The sequence below is a fragment of the Solanum tuberosum genome, unplaced genomic scaffold, assembly GCF_000226075.1.
Source record: "Solanum tuberosum cultivar DM 1-3 516 R44 unplaced genomic scaffold, SolTub_3.0 scf00558, whole genome shotgun sequence".
Classification (NCBI taxonomy): domain Eukaryota; kingdom Viridiplantae; phylum Streptophyta; class Magnoliopsida; order Solanales; family Solanaceae; genus Solanum; species Solanum tuberosum.
Genome location: NW_006239478.1, coordinates 166 through 16,698, shown reverse-complemented (window position 1 = coordinate 16,698; position 16,533 = coordinate 166). Strand labels below are relative to the sequence as shown.

Sequence of the window (16,533 nt, the reverse complement as noted above, 5' to 3'; positions counted from 1 at the left end):
TCTAATTAGCGTCTTCCTCGTTTTTATTCTATTTTATGATTTCACACTTGCATTCGGTGTCATTACTGCACCACAATCTATGTTGGTCTTTTTAGTTTATTACTCCCACCTTTCCAAATAATTTTTTTTAAGCTTATTTCATGTCTAATTTAAAAAAAATAGAAAGAAATAGGTTCTCATTCATTTTACATTGGTTTTATATTACTCCTTCTGTCTCAATTTATCTGACATATTTTAGATTTCAAAATTCAAATAAGTCTATCTTTGACGGTATGTTTTTCATATATCCTTTAAATATTTTGAATTGTCAATTATTGTGACTTATAATACTTTTTATGTAGTTTACAAATATATAAATTTCATTTTAAAAAAAATTGAAGATTACATGAGTGAATTCTTAGTCAAACTTAAACTGTTTAACTATCAAAAAATGACATATATCACATAAATTGGAAGAATAATTTTTTTGTCCGTTTTTACAAATTAAGATAATTTTGTTATGATTTTTTCATACCACCTTTATTATTAAATAACAACATAATTTAATAGTATTAAATTTAAAATTTTAAAGTATTATTAATAAAATCAATTTATATAGTTAACATGAGTCAAGAAAAATGAACATAGAAAGTAAAAAGGAGTACTTAGTAAGTTATATATATATATACAGAAATACATAATTGAGCACTATTAAGAAAGACAATTCTTTAATTCAAGAGTATGATTAAAACAATTACTGCTATTTTTTGTTTTTAATTTCTAAATCGACTAGTAATTTGAAATTGTTTTATAATTAAAATGGTACTTATATAATACACTCTCTTAGGTAGAAAAGGTCTTCCCCGATTTGTTTTCCAAGAAATTAGGCAAAAAGTAGTTTGTAAATTCACATTTGCGTAAACGTGAATGAGTTGGCATCATAAAATGGAACTTTTTTCAATTGATGATGCCGCTATGTCCGGACACTAATTGAAGGTCATTTTTGGGTATCACATAAATGGGTTGAACTAAAATTAGATTGGTTTAAATGAAGGTGGAGTGGTATTGAGATTTTGTTGGATTTTAATGCGATTATCAAAAAATAAAAATAAAAATAAAAGCAGAATGATTTGAGAGATTTCTGTACACTTTGTTTATAAGTTGGATCCTTATACTTAATATTTCATCAACTAAATTCTAAACGCATTAAAACATAATATTTTAAACACATTTAATTATTGATCGAACTTATATAATATTAATATTGTTGGTCGAAAAAATGCGTCATTGCACCCGTTTATAAAGCGAATTGAGTATAATAGTTTATATTAAAAAAACATTAAAAAAATTAAAAAAGAGAAGAGAGAGCAAAAAGCTTTAGGTCTTTGCCAATTTTTTTTGGATATCTCCCAAGTGCTTTCTATCTCTTCGCCGAAAAATTAATTGGTATATAGAGGTCAAATTTTAGTTTAATAAATATATATATAAATATTAACGCCTTTTGAAACAAGTTGAAAGTTTAATCTATTATTGGTTAAGGAATTGCAAAAAATGCATAAGGTTGCGTGTTCTCACGCCCTACTAGCCTTGTTATAATAATTTTTATTACGGTCTAAATAATAGTTACAGATGACGTTTCAATCCCACCAATGAAGGTGTTCTATATAAAAAAAAAAATCATAAATAATTAAAAAGGTGTTCTATATATAAAAAAAAAAGAATCATATATAAATAACTTTTTAATTAAATTTTATTAAAATAAAATTAAATAAAGAGCACGTAAATTCTATTGTCTTATATTTATATATCTAGATAATTATCGGAATGAAAAAGATGTCAATGATGACATATTCATATGAGGCAAAGTTACAAATTAGCTATCAACATTTACAGTATGCTATCACCATACATTATTAATGTTAACTTTTTTTAAGAGAAAAAAAACCAGAGTCTAATTTTAGGAGTAATGTATATCATTTTTTATGAATAGACAAAAAAGATGATCTAAACCTTATCCTGCATGTGTACATATGACATATTATAAGAAATCTTAGCAAAATGAAGAATGCTAAGCAGATCAGATAAAGATAGAGGGTGTGTTCATCAAGAATTGTTGTCAGTTTTGCAAGAAAATCAATCACTTTATTAGCTTCCTATAATAGTATTATGAGATGAGATATTATTAGTAGTATTCTCTACATATTTTTAAATTAAGATTATGAGAGGTCTTTTTTCACCATATTTATAACAATCAGAGAGTCATGGTGAAAAAAGTATCAAATATCAATAAAAAATTAGGGATCGTAAAAGCAAAAGAAAGAAATGACCTCCGGAACACAATTTACGACCTAACAAAGTCGGATTATAATGGACCTCATGAGTTCGATTTTTTAATTATAAAATCATTTGGGGTCCAAATCTCTATCTATCTTTTACTATTAGACCATTGATGCCTTTTGATTTAAAACTAATGTATGTTGCCTTATTATTATTACACTCTTTAATTTTATATTTTCATGAAAAAATCGACTTCCCAAAGTTGCTTTTTTAAATATATATTTTTTAAAAGCCCCGAAGTTGTTTTTGCAAAAAAATAATAAAAAATAATAATAAAATCAACCTGTCGAAATTATTTTTAAGCAATTTTTTAAGAAAAACCAACCTTAGGGAGATCAGTTTGCATTTTTTCAATTTTTGGCGCTAAAAATGCATTTTTCATCTATATATTCACAGAACGAATAGATGAAATTAGATTTGAAAGCTTATCTTGGCGAGTTTTGCTAAAGGACTTGACCATCTTCACACTAAGAAGTTCTACTATATAAATTTTATGCATGTGTCTCCGATAGTTACCATATTGGCTAAATACAATGTCTTTATTATTGTAAAATATAATGTTTGTGGATATACACAAATTGTGGCCTTATCAGCAAAAGCGAGATTTTGAGTTCTTAGAATTTCTTGTGCAATAGTAGGTGATGATATGACCGCAATATATAGGAGTAGTTTACTAATTCTAGGAGAATAGTTTGAGAATAATTAAAAGGACAATAATAGAAAGTAACATTTTATTTATGCCCTAAAGTATTTTTCTTAAGGGGTGTGTCATACCCCAACAATTCACTTAATATGGACCAGAGGAAGTATTAGTTCACCTTCTATTTTGCATAAAATAATATACACATATATAGATGTTCTCATAAGTCATAGATTATACATGTATTAATTTGTGCAGATTTCTAAATTGTAAACCAAACACTGTAATAAATTTATATAAGAATAAATCACCTCTTAACCAACTGCCAAACATAGTCCTCCTTATATACTCCGATCCACTTATGCAAAATCTAATACCTGCATAATAACTTACCTCCAAACCAACTACCAAACGTCAACCAAGAGATAATGAACTAGAGAGCCCCTTTTTGGAGGTGTGTGTCTATCTATATATGTGTGTGTGAGAGAGTGGGTATGAGTGGAGCAATGGCCGCATTTTCAATGTTTCCTCACAGCTTGACAACCTTTAATATTTGGAGATACACTTGTGAACCCAAAGTACACTCTTTAAAGAGAAAATTAATGAGGCCATTATTAGCAATGGATGCTAATTCTTCACGTCATTTGGCTAATTTTCATTCAAATATTTGGGGATACCATTTCCTTTCTTACACTTCGCAACTCACTGTATATACTCACAAATATATATATATTAATATTATGTTTGAATTTGTCAAAACTAATACATTATATGCTAATTTTTTTTGCCTATACAGGAAATTACTACTCAAGCATTACTTGAAGTTGATGAGTACAAAGAAAAAGTCATGAACATGTTGATGGAAATTCGTGACAATAGTACACAAAAACTTGTGTTGATAGACACAATCCAACGATTGGAAGTATCATATCATTTCCATAATGAAATCGAAACATCCATTCAAAGCAATTTTCATGCATCGTCCCAACAGAGTGAGAATAATGACAACCTTCACGTTGTTTCTCTTCATTTCCGACTCGTGAGACAACAAGGCCATTGCATCTCTTCTGGTACTTATTTCAATGCTTTCTTCGTTTCATCAATTTGTTTATCTGAATTTGATTTAACACGGAATTTAAGAAAACAGAGAGAATAATATATTTATTAGAACTTCCACCTATAGATTTTTCTACTACTACTTGAGAGCTCGTGAAACTACTTTAGACATATGAAAGATTCAACTCTCATTTAGCTATAGTAAAAAAAAAAAAAAAGAGTAAAATACATAAGAGTAAAAAAAAATATTTTTTTGAAGAAGTTCAAGTTTTACATAGCTTCAAGATGTTTTTTTTTTTCTCACTTGAGCTTATTAGATTGAAATTACCTCCGATCATCAATAATTTTTTAAAATGATATACCATGCACCTAAAAATGGAAATACAAGTGATTGACAGCATACGTCAGTACTGGCTCGATTTCATTTTTTGGAAAATCGTAATTGCTATTCTTTGGGTGCGGGTAAATTCATTCTTGCAATTTACTCGACACATTTAAATTTTGCTTTCGTGAGTTAAAATGTATTGACTTTTATCAATATTTTAAGATATAAATTTTTTATCACATTAATATGAGAAGAATTGCAACTTAAAGTACTTTTATAAAGGTTTTGAACATCTAAATTTAAAATTAAATTATTGAACGAATCTTACGTATTATAATTTCAAATAATATTGACTCAGATAAAGCAAAACGTGATAAATAAAAATAAAATAGAGGGCGTAATAATAAACATGTCTGATAAAATGTTTAGAAATTGTAAAAAACTTCTAAATTAGGAAAAAGACACGTACGTTATTGATAGAGTCATAGTCCATGAGCAAGAGGTAAGTTATCTCTGGCGTGGTAGAGATTGAGTTCATGCGAAAGAGACAAGTTCACTCAGATACAAACCTCTCCGAGTTGTGGGCTCCATTTCACCGAGTCTCAATTTATATGATGTAGTTTGATTTGACACGTAATTAAGAAAGAAATACTTTTGAAACCAGTGATCTAAAATAAGTGATTATAAATCATTTTACTAAGAATAAAATGAGTATTTTAAAGTTAATTTTGATCTAATTAACTCTATTTATATTTGTCGAGATGTCCACTTAATATGTACGTATAATAAATTTCAGAACCCACAAATATAAAACTTCAAACTAAAACCTATATATTAATTCTGAATCCGCTTGTAATTTAACCAGATGTATTCAAGCAATTCGTGGAGCACGATGGAAAATTCAAGAAAACTCTTAATAATGATGTCCTAGCATTATTAAGTTTGTACGAAGCAGCACAAATGAGAGTGCGCGGGGAGGATATTCTCGAAGAAGCTCTTACTTTTACCACTACTCATCTCGAGTCCATGATCCCCATGTTGAGCAATAATCCACTTAAGGTTCAAATTATTGAAGCCTTAAACCACCCTATACACAAAGTTATGCCAAGGTTGGGAGCAAGAAAATACATAGACATTTATGAAAACATGGAATCACACAACCATTTGCTTTTAAAATTTTCCAAATTGGACTTTAACATGTTGCAAAAGCAACATCAAAGAGAGCTTAGCGAGCTTACAAGGTACGTACATACACCATTGATCTTATGATCCTCTTTAATTATTTGGTATAATATGCGAGTAATAAAATATAATAATCTTGTATTGTGCGCTCTTGTGATGTATAAATAATACGCGAGCTATAAAATATAATAATCTTGTATTGTGCTCTCTTGTGATGTATATATAGCTGGTGGAAAGATCTGGATCTTGCAAGCAAAGTGCCATATGCAAGAGACAAATTAATTGAGGGTTACACATGGACATTGGGATTGTATTTCGAGCCTCGGTATAGTCGTGCAAGAAGAATGTTAGTAAAAGTATTCAAAATGCTCTCAATATGTGATGACACTTATGATGCATATGCAACTTTTGATGAACTTGTGCTTTTCACCAATGCAATACAGAGGTAATTGATGAGTAGGAGAAATTAAACATTTTAATGACATACAATAATAGTTGATACAAATTTTTTGATGCATAGATGGGACATAAACGCCATGGATTCATTACCGCCATATATGAGACCTTTTTATCAAGCCATTCTGGATATCTTCGATGAAATGGAGGAAGAATTGACCAAAGAAGGTAAATCAGACCGCGTTTACTATGGTAAATTTGAGGTAATCCTCGCTTTCTTTGCCTCATTAATCGATTAAACTTGTAAATTCTAGAGAAATAACAAAAATATTGGCATGAAAAATGCATACTTATGGTATGTCGTGCTATTTTTGTGTTTTCGTTTTAGATGAAAAAGTTGGCTAGGGCCTATTTTAAAGAAGCGCAATGGTTAAATGCTGGCTATATTCCAAATTGTGACGAGTATATAAAAAATGCAGTTGTAAGCACTACCTTTATGGCGCTTGGAACAGCTTCTTTGATTGGTATGGAGGAATTCATGATAACAAAAGACATTTTTGAATGGATAAAAAATGAGCCTTCGATTCTTCGAGCTTCATCAACTATCTGCAGATTAATGGACGATATTAGTGATCATGAAGTAAGTACAATAAATGATATTAGTACATTTTCTTAAGTCATGATCATGTCTTGCATGTTTTCCTCGAATTTCATCAGTTCCAGGATCAAGTGCAAAACATAAAATGTGATGAGTAAATAGAAAATTATATTGAAGATATTGAATTTCTATTTGATGTAGACTGACCAACAAAGAGGACATGTAGCTTCTGTCATTGAATGCTATATGAACGAATATGGAGCTTCAAAGCAAGAGGCCTATGTTAAGTTTCGGAAGGAAGTCAAGAATGCATGGAAAGACATAAACAAGGCATTACTACGCCCTATTGAAGTACCAATATTTGTTCTCGAACGAATTTTAAATCTTGCACGGACAATGGATACTTTTTTCCAAGATGAAGAAGATGGATATACAAATTCCAATTCCAAATGTAAAGACATTATTACCTTGTTGCTTGTTGATTCTGTTACTATATGACGATCATAATGTGTATGCACCATTGGACAAAGCATTTGGAGCAAATGTGGAAACATTTTGCATCTTTATATTTATAATTAATTGGTTTATGTTTGCTTTCAGAAAAAAATAGATAAAGAAAAAGGCAAGTTCAACAATCTTTTTTCCCCAAAAATTAGGGGTGATATGGTTAAATGGCCCTCTAATAAGGCTGTATTGAAACTTTTGGTTGGTTAACTTATTGGTCCCACTCACTCAGTATACTAAAAATAATTTTTAGCGGTAATTGATCAACGATAATATTTTAATTACAGTTAAGTATGTCTTTGTAGAGATAATTATTCGTGACAATTATATTATAGCACTCTTTGTAAATGCGTTAAAACCTATAGCGACATTGGATCCAATGACAATTAACTCGTGTCGGTAAAGATTTTAACACTCTTTGCTAATATGTATATTTACTATTATCAATAAAAAATATTTTTGTCGTAATGACTTATGGTTCATGGTTTGTGCAGTAGTTAGATTTGCATTTGAATACTAGATCGCCCAAGTAGTATTAAATTTTATAAAAGGGAGATCCTTGTGTAATCATAGATTGCTTATGTGAGATATGATTGTTTTGGTGATTGGATGATTGGAGGAGCACATCTTATCTATTTCTGAGTTGTTGAGAGTTCGATTCTTTGCTCTCTAATTTTACACTACAAGGCAAGTTTTTAACTCTCCAGTATTATTATTGTATTCCATGAATTATGTACCAAAATGAAAAATTGAATATATTAGGCTATTGAACCATAAGTTTCCGATAAATTCCCGGAAAGAAACTTATATAGGCTACTTCCTTTCCTTTTTATCAATCTCTTTTGCTCGTTAGAGACAAGGTCCATGTCCCACCCTAATCTTTTGTAACTATTTCTACGTATATGTCACATAGTAAGGGTCTAGCCAAACCCCCTACACCCCTAGGCTCACAATCTCTTTTTTTTAAATCCTCCCTAGGAGCTCCCACCCCCTTTTTGCTCTCTTGGTGACTCGAACTCGCAACCTTTGAGTTGAAAGTAAGGGGTGCTTACCATGACTTTTTACGTAAAAAATAATCTCAATTACCATGAAGCATATACGTAGTATATAAAAAGTTTATTACTCAAATTAAGAGGCTCTCTAAAGGACTTTATATAGGCTTAGAAATTCTAAGAAGTAAGATTTTCAATACATTAATATTCTCCATCGTTCTTATAATTTGTGGCGTTTATATACAAATCATTCGCTTTTGATGCAGTTATTTCCATGTGTTTCAGTCATATCCAAATCTTTTGGATTAACTCCATATGGGAGTTCCCATTCAAAGTGGCGGAGTAACTGAGCCAAAGGAAGTCCAACATTAGCTAAACCGAATTGTATTCCTGGACACATCCTTCTTCCTGCACCAAACGGGATAAACCACCGCACACCGATTTCCCATAAAGTCAACCGAAGAATTCTCGAATCTCTTTGGTATAAAACTGTCAATATTGACTAAATACAATGTCTTTATTATTATAAAATATAATGTTTGTGGATATACACAAATTGTGGCCTATGAGCAAAAGCGAGATTTTGAGTTCTTAGGATTTCTTGTGCAATAGTAGGTGATGATATGACCGCAATAGGAGTAGTACATAATTCATATTGACTAAATACAATGTCTTTATTATTATAAAATATAATGTTTGTGGATATACACAAATTGTGGCCTATGAGCAAAAGCGAGATTTTGAGTTCTTAGGATTTCTTGTGCAATAGTAGGTGATGATATGACCGCAATAGGAGTAGTACATAATTCATATTGACTAAATACAATGTCTTTATTATTATAAAATATAATGTTTGTGGATATACACAAATTGTGGCCTATGAGCAAAAGCGAGATTTTGAGTTCTTAGGATTTCTTGTGCAATAGTAGGTGATGATATGACCGCAATAGGAGTAGTACATAATTCATATTGACTAAATACAATGTCTTTATTATTATAAAATATAATGTTTGTGGATATACACAAATTGTGGCCTATGAGCAAAAGCGAGATTTTGAGTTCTTAGGATTTCTTGTGCAATAGTAGGTGATGATATGACCGCAATAGGAGTAGTACATAATTCATATTGACTAAATACAATGTCTTTATTATTATAAAATATAATGTTTGTGGATATACACAAATTGTGGCCTATGAGCAAAAGCGAGATTTTGAGTTCTTAGGATTTCTTGTGCAATAGTAGGTGATGATATGACCGCAATAGGAGTAGTACATAATTCATATTGACTAAATACAATGTCTTTATTATTATAAAATATAATGTTTGTGGATATACACAAATTGTGGCCTATGAGCAAAAGCGAGATTTTGAGTTCTTAGGATTTCTTGTGCAATAGTAGGTGATGATATGACCGCAATAGGAGTAGTACATAATTCATATTGACTAAATACAATGTCTTTATTATTATAAAATATAATGTTTGTGGATATACACAAATTGTGGCCTATGAGCAAAAGCGAGATTTTGAGTTCTTAGGATTTCTTGTGCAATAGTAGGTGATGATATGACCGCAATAGGAGTAGTACATAATTCATATTGACTAAATACAATGTCTTTATTATTATAAAATATAATGTTTGTGGATATACACAAATTGTGGCCTATGAGCAAAAGCGAGATTTTGAGTTCTTAGGATTTCTTGTGCAATAGTAGGTGATGATATGACCGCAATAGGAGTAGTACATAATTCATATTGACTAAATACAATGTCTTTATTATTATAAAATATAATGTTTGTGGATATACACAAATTGTGGCCTATGAGCAAAAGCGAGATTTTGAGTTCTTAGGATTTCTTGTGCAATAGTAGGTGATGATATGACCGCAATAGGAGTAGTACATAATTCATATTGACTAAATACAATGTCTTTATTATTATAAAATATAATGTTTGTGGATATACACAAATTGTGGCCTATGAGCAAAAGCGAGATTTTGAGTTCTTAGGATTTCTTGTGCAATAGTAGGTGATGATATGACCGCAATAGGAGTAGTACATAATTCATATTGACTAAATACAATGTCTTTATTATTATAAAATATAATGTTTGTGGATATACACAAATTGTGGCCTATGAGCAAAAGCGAGATTTTGAGTTCTTAGGATTTCTTGTGCAATAGTAGGTGATGATATGACCGCAATAGGAGTAGTACATAATTCATATTGACTAAATACAATGTCTTTATTATTATAAAATATAATGTTTGTGGATATACACAAATTGTGGCCTATGAGCAAAAGCGAGATTTTGAGTTCTTAGGATTTCTTGTGCAATAGTAGGTGATGATATGACCGCAATAGGAGTAGTACATAATTCATATTGACTAAATACAATGTCTTTATTATTATAAAATATAATGTTTGTGGATATACACAAATTGTGGCCTATGAGCAAAAGCGAGATTTTGAGTTCTTAGGATTTCTTGTGCAATAGTAGGTGATGATATGACCGCAATAGGAGTAGTACATAATTCATATTGACTAAATACAATGTCTTTATTATTATAAAATATAATGTTTGTGGATATACACAAATTGTGGCCTATGAGCAAAAGCGAGATTTTGAGTTCTTAGGATTTCTTGTGCAATAGTAGGTGATGATATGACCGCAATAGGAGTAGTACATAATTCATATTGACTAAATACAATGTCTTTATTATTATAAAATATAATGTTTGTGGATATACACAAATTGTGGCCTATGAGCAAAAGCGAGATTTTGAGTTCTTAGGATTTCTTGTGCAATAGTAGGTGATGATATGACCGCAATAGGAGTAGTACATAATTCATATTGACTAAATACAATGTCTTTATTATTATAAAATATAATGTTTGTGGATATACACAAATTGTGGCCTATCAAAATCTCTTAGGATTTCTTGTGCTTGTGCAATAGTAGGTGATGATATGACTGCAATAGGAGTAGTACATAACTCATATTGACTAAATACAATGTCTTTATTATTATAAAATATAATGTTTGTGGATATACACAAATTGTGGCCTATGAGCAAAAGCGAGATTTTGAGTTCTTAGGATTTCTTGTGCAATAGTAGGTGATGATATGACCGCAATAGGAGTAGTACATAATTCTAGGAGAATGGTTTGAGAATAATTAAAAGGACTAATAGAAAGTAACATTTTATTTATGCCCTAAAGTATTTTTCTTAAGGGGCGTGTCATATCCCAACAATTCACTTAATATAGACTAAAGGAAGTATTAGTCCACCTTCTATTTTGCATAAAATAATATATACATATATAGATGTTCTCATAAGTCAGCTTATACATGTATTAATTTGTGCGGATTTCTAAATTCTAAACCCAACACTGTATTAAATTTAGATAAGAATAAATTACCTCTTAACCAACTACCAATAGTACTCTTTATATACGCCACTTATAATGCAAAATCTGATACCTGCATAACAACTTACCTCCAAACCAACTACCGAACGTCCGTCCTTCAGCATAACAACCTAGAGAAAATGAACTAGAGAGCCCCTTTTTGGAGGTGTGTGTCTATCTATATATGTTTGTGTGAGAGACTGGGTATGAGTGGAACGATGGCCGCATTTTCAATGTATCCTCACAGCTTGATAAACTTTAATATTTGGAGATACACTTGTGAACCCAAAGTACACTCTTTAAAGAGAAAATTAATGATCCCATTATTAGCAATGGATGCTAATTCTTCACGTCATTTGGCTAATTTTCATTCAAATGTTTGGGGATACAATTTCCTTTCTTACACTTCTCAACTCACCGTATGTACTCACAAATATATATATATATTAATATTATGTTTGAATTTGTCAAAACTAATACATTATATGCTAATTTTTTTTTGCCTATACAGGAAATTACTACTCAAGAAAAACTTGAAGTTGATGAGTACAAAGAAAAAGTCATGAACATGTTGATGGAAATTCATGACAATAGTACACAAAAACTTGTGTTGATAGACACAATCCAACGATTGGGAGTATCATATCATTTCCATAATGAAATCGAAACATCCATTCAGAACATTTTTGATGCATCGTCCCAACATAGTGAGAATAATGACAACCTTCACGTTGTTTCTCTTCGTATTCGACTTGTGAGACAACAAGGCCATTACATCTCTTCTGGTACTTATTTATGCTCTATCGCTGCACTTATTGTTTTTTAGTGGTTATTTAAATACTTTTTTCGTTTCAATTTGTTTCTGAATTTGATTTAATACGGAATTTAAGAAAATAGGTGAGTAATATATTTAGAGCTTCCACCTATAGTTTTCTCTACTACTACTACTACTACTACTTGAGAGCTCATGAAACTCCTTTAGACATAAAGAAGCTCATGAAACTACTCTATACGTTTTGCTTTTCGAGAGTATATTGTATGGACTTTGACCAATATCTTAAAATGTCCCTTTTTAAATTATATTAATATGAGAAGAATTACAACTTATAATTATATTGACCGATAAAACAATACGTGATAAGTAAAAATAAATTAGAGGGGATAATATTAACATGTCAGATAAAATGTTAGAAATTAAAAAATTTCTAAATTAGGAAAAAGACGTTATTGATAGAGTTATAGTTCATGAGAAAGAGATAATTAGTCATCTCTGGCGTGGTAGAGCGTGAGTTCATGTGAAAGAGACAAGTTCAACTCAGCCACAAACCTATTTATGTTGGGGTCCATTTCACGTGGCCGGACTCACTAACTAGTACTTTCTCCGTCTCAATTTATATAATATAATTTGATTTGATACGAAATTTAAGAAATAAAAAATTTTGAATTTTGTAGTCTAAAATAAGTTATAGATTTTTGTGTGGTTATAAATCATTTTATTTAGAGTAAAATAAGTATTTTAAAGTCAATTTACCCACAAATATAAAACTTCAAACCAAAACCTATATATAAATTCTAAATTCGCCTGTAATTTAACCAGATGTATTCAAGCAATTTGTGGAGCGCGATGGAAAATTCAAGAAAACTCTTAATAATGATGTCCAAGCATTATTAAGTTTGTATGAAGCAGCACAAATGAGAGTGCACGGGGAGGATATTCTCGAAGAAGCTCTTACTTTTACCACTACTCATCTTGAGTCCATGATCCCCATGTTAAACAATCCACTCAAGGCTCAAATTATTGAAGCCTTAAGCCACCCTATACACAAAGTTATACCAAGATTGGGAGCAAGAAAATACATAGACATTTATGAAAACATGGAATCACACAACCATTTGCTTTTAAAATTTTCCAAATTGGACTTTAACATGTTGCAAAAGCAGCATCAAAGAGAGCTTAGCGAGCTTACAAGGTACGTACATACACCATTGATCTTATGTTCCTCTTTAATTAATTGGTATAATACGCGAGCCATAAAATATAATAATCTTGTATTGCACGCTCTTGTGATGTATATATAGCTGGTGGAAAGATCTGGATCTTGATAAAATATAATAATCTTGTATTGTGCTCTCTTGTGATGTATATATAGCTGGTGGAAAGATCTGGATCTTGCAAGCAAAGTGCCATATGCAAGAGACAAATTAGTTGAGGGTTACACATGGACATTGGGATTGTATTTCGAGCCTAAGTATAGTCGTGCAAGAAGAATGTTAGTAAAAGTATTCAAAATGCTCTCAATCTGTGATGACACTTATGATGCATATGCAACTTTTGATGAACTTGTGCTTTTCACCAATGCAATACAGAGGTAATTGATGAGTAGGAGAAATTAAACATTTTAATGACATACAATAATAGTTGATACAAGTTTTTTGATGCATAGATGGGACATAAACGCCATGGATTCATTACCGCCATATATGAGACCTTTTTATCAAGCCATTCTGGATATCTTCGATGAAATGGAGGAAGAATTGACCAAAGAAGGTAAATCAGACCGCGTTTACTATGGTAAATTTGAGGTAACCCTCGTGATCTTTGCCTCATTAATCGATTAAGCTTGTAAATTCTAGAGAAATAACAAAAATATTGGCATGAAAAATGCATACTTATGGTATGTCGTGCTATTTTTGTGTTTTCGTTTTAGATGAAAAAGTTGGCTAGGGCCTATTTTAAAGAAGCGGAATGGTTAAATGCTGGCTATATTCCAAACTGTGATCAGTATATAAAAAATGCAATTGTAAGCACTACCTTTATGGTGCTTGGAACAACTTCTTTGATTGGTATGGAGGAATTCATAACAAAAGACACTTTTGAATGGATAACAAATGAGCCTTCGATTCTTCGAGCTTCATCAACTATCTGCAGATTAATGGACGATATTAGTGATCATGAAGTAAGTACAATAAATGATATTAGTGCATTTTCTTAAGTCGTGATCATATCTTGCATGTTTTCCTCGAATTTCATCAGTTCCATGATCAAGTGCAAAACATAAAATGTGATAAGTAAATAGAAAATTCTATTGAAGATATTGAATTTTTATTTCATGTAGACTGACCAACAAAGAGGACATGTAGCTTCTGTCATTGAATGCTATATGAACGAATATGGAGCTTCAAAGCAAGAGGCCTATGTTAAGTTTCGGAAGGAAGTCAAGAATGCATGGAAAGACATAAACAAGGCATTACTACGCCCTATTGAAGTACCAATATTTGTTCTCGAACGAATTTTAAATCTTGCACGGACAATGGATACTTTTTTCCAAGATGAAGAAGATGGATATACAAATTCCAATTCCAAATGTAAAGACATTATTACCTTGTTGCTTGTTGATTCTGTTACTATATGACGATCATAATGTGTATGCACCATTGGACAAAGCATTTGGAGCAAATGTGGAAACATTTTGCATCTTTATATTTATAATTAATTGGTTTATGTTTGCTTTCAGAAAAAAATAGATAAAGAAAAAGGCAAGTTCAACAATCTTTTTTCCCCAAAAATTAGGGGTGATATGGTTAAATGGCCCTCTAATAAGGCTGTATTGAAACTTTTGGTTGGTTAACTTATTGGTCCCACTCACTCAGTATACTAAAAATAATTTTTAGCGGTAATTGATCAACGATAATATTTTAATTACAGTTAAGTATGTCTTTGTAGAGATAATTATTCGTGACAATTATATTATAGCACTCTTTGTAAATGTGTTAAAACCTATAGCGACATTGGATCCAATGACAATTAACTAGTGCCGGTAAAGATTTTAACACTCTTTGCTAATATGTATATTTACTATTATCAATAAAAATTATTTTTGTCGTAATGACTTATGGTTCATGGTTTGTGCAGTAGTTAGATTTGCATTTGAATACTAGATCGCCCAAGTAGTATTAAATTTTATAAAAGGGAGATCCTTGTGTAATCATAGATTGCTTACGTGAGATATGATTGTTTTGGTGATTGGATGATTGGAGGAGCACATCTTATCTATTTCTGAGTTGTTGAGAGTTCGATTCTTTGCTCTCTAATTTTACACTACAAGGCAAGTTTTTAACTCTCCAGTATTATTATTGTATTCCATGAATTATGTACCAAAATGAAAAATTGAATATATTAGGCTATTGAACCATAAGTTTCCGATAAATTCCCGGAAAGAAACTTATATAGGCTACTTCCTTTCCTTTTTATCAATCTCTTTTGCTCGTTAGAGACAAGGTCCATGTCCCATCCTAATCTTTTGTAACTATTTCTACGTATATGTCACATAGTAAGGGTCTAGCCAAACCCCCTACACCCCTAGGCTCACAATCTCTTTTTTTTAAATCCTCCCTAGGAGCTCCCACCCCCTTTTTGCTCTCTTGGTGACTCGAACTCGCAACCTTTGAGTTGAAAGTAAGGGGTGCTTACCATGACTTTTTACGTAAAAAATAATCTCAATTACCATGAAGCATATACGTAGTATATAAAAAGTTTATTACTCAAATTAAGAGGCTCTCTAAAGGACTTTATATAGGCTTAGAAATTCTAAGAAGTAAGATTTTCAATACATTAATATTCTCCATCGTTCTTATAATTTGTGGCGTTTATATTTCTCGAATCTCTCTGGTATAAAACTTTCGGGATTTTCCCAATTTTTCGGATCTCTCGCAAGTGCCCATGATTGACAAGTACTCTAGCCTTGTAAGGAATGGTGTATCCATCTATATTTGTGTTCTCCCTACATTCCCTAGGTCCTATAAGAGGAACTGGAGTATGTAGCCTTAGTGTTTCCTTAATCACTAACTTTAGGTATGTCAACTTTTCAATGTCTTCTTCACCATAGTTTTTCTTTCCCTTAAAAACTTGCCTCACTTCACCTTGGGCCTTCACCATAACATTTGGGTTCATCATTAATTCTGATAGTGCCCAAATAATAGTCGTAGATGAAGTTTCAGTCCCAGCAATAAAGATATCCTATAAACAAACAAATAAATTAAGTCAATGGATTACACCAATAGCGTATTCAGTGAAACCCTACAAAGCGGGGTCTAGGAAAAGATTGAAAATAATA

The 16,533-nt window shown here is 31.1% G+C and overlaps 1 protein-coding gene and 1 pseudogene across 1 annotated transcript; both read left to right on the top strand.

Moving 5' to 3' along the window:
* Nucleotides 1-3,391: 3,391 nt before the first annotated feature.
* LOC102606184 (germacrene C synthase-like) lies at nucleotides 3,392-7,020 on the top strand (annotated as a pseudogene).
* A 4,396-nt stretch (nucleotides 7,021-11,416) lies between these two features.
* LOC102605846 (germacrene C synthase-like) lies at nucleotides 11,417-14,921 on the top strand. The gene is made up of 7 exons (XM_006365468.2): nucleotides 11,417-11,838; nucleotides 11,931-12,204; nucleotides 13,017-13,389; nucleotides 13,570-13,788; nucleotides 13,864-14,002; nucleotides 14,128-14,376; nucleotides 14,536-14,921. Exons 1-7 carry the CDS (start codon nucleotides 11,626-11,628, stop codon nucleotides 14,830-14,832), a joined length of 1,764 nt encoding a protein of 587 aa, XP_006365530.1. The 5' UTR covers nucleotides 11,417-11,625; the 3' UTR covers nucleotides 14,833-14,921.
* The last annotated feature ends 1,612 nt before the right edge of the window (nucleotides 14,922-16,533 follow it).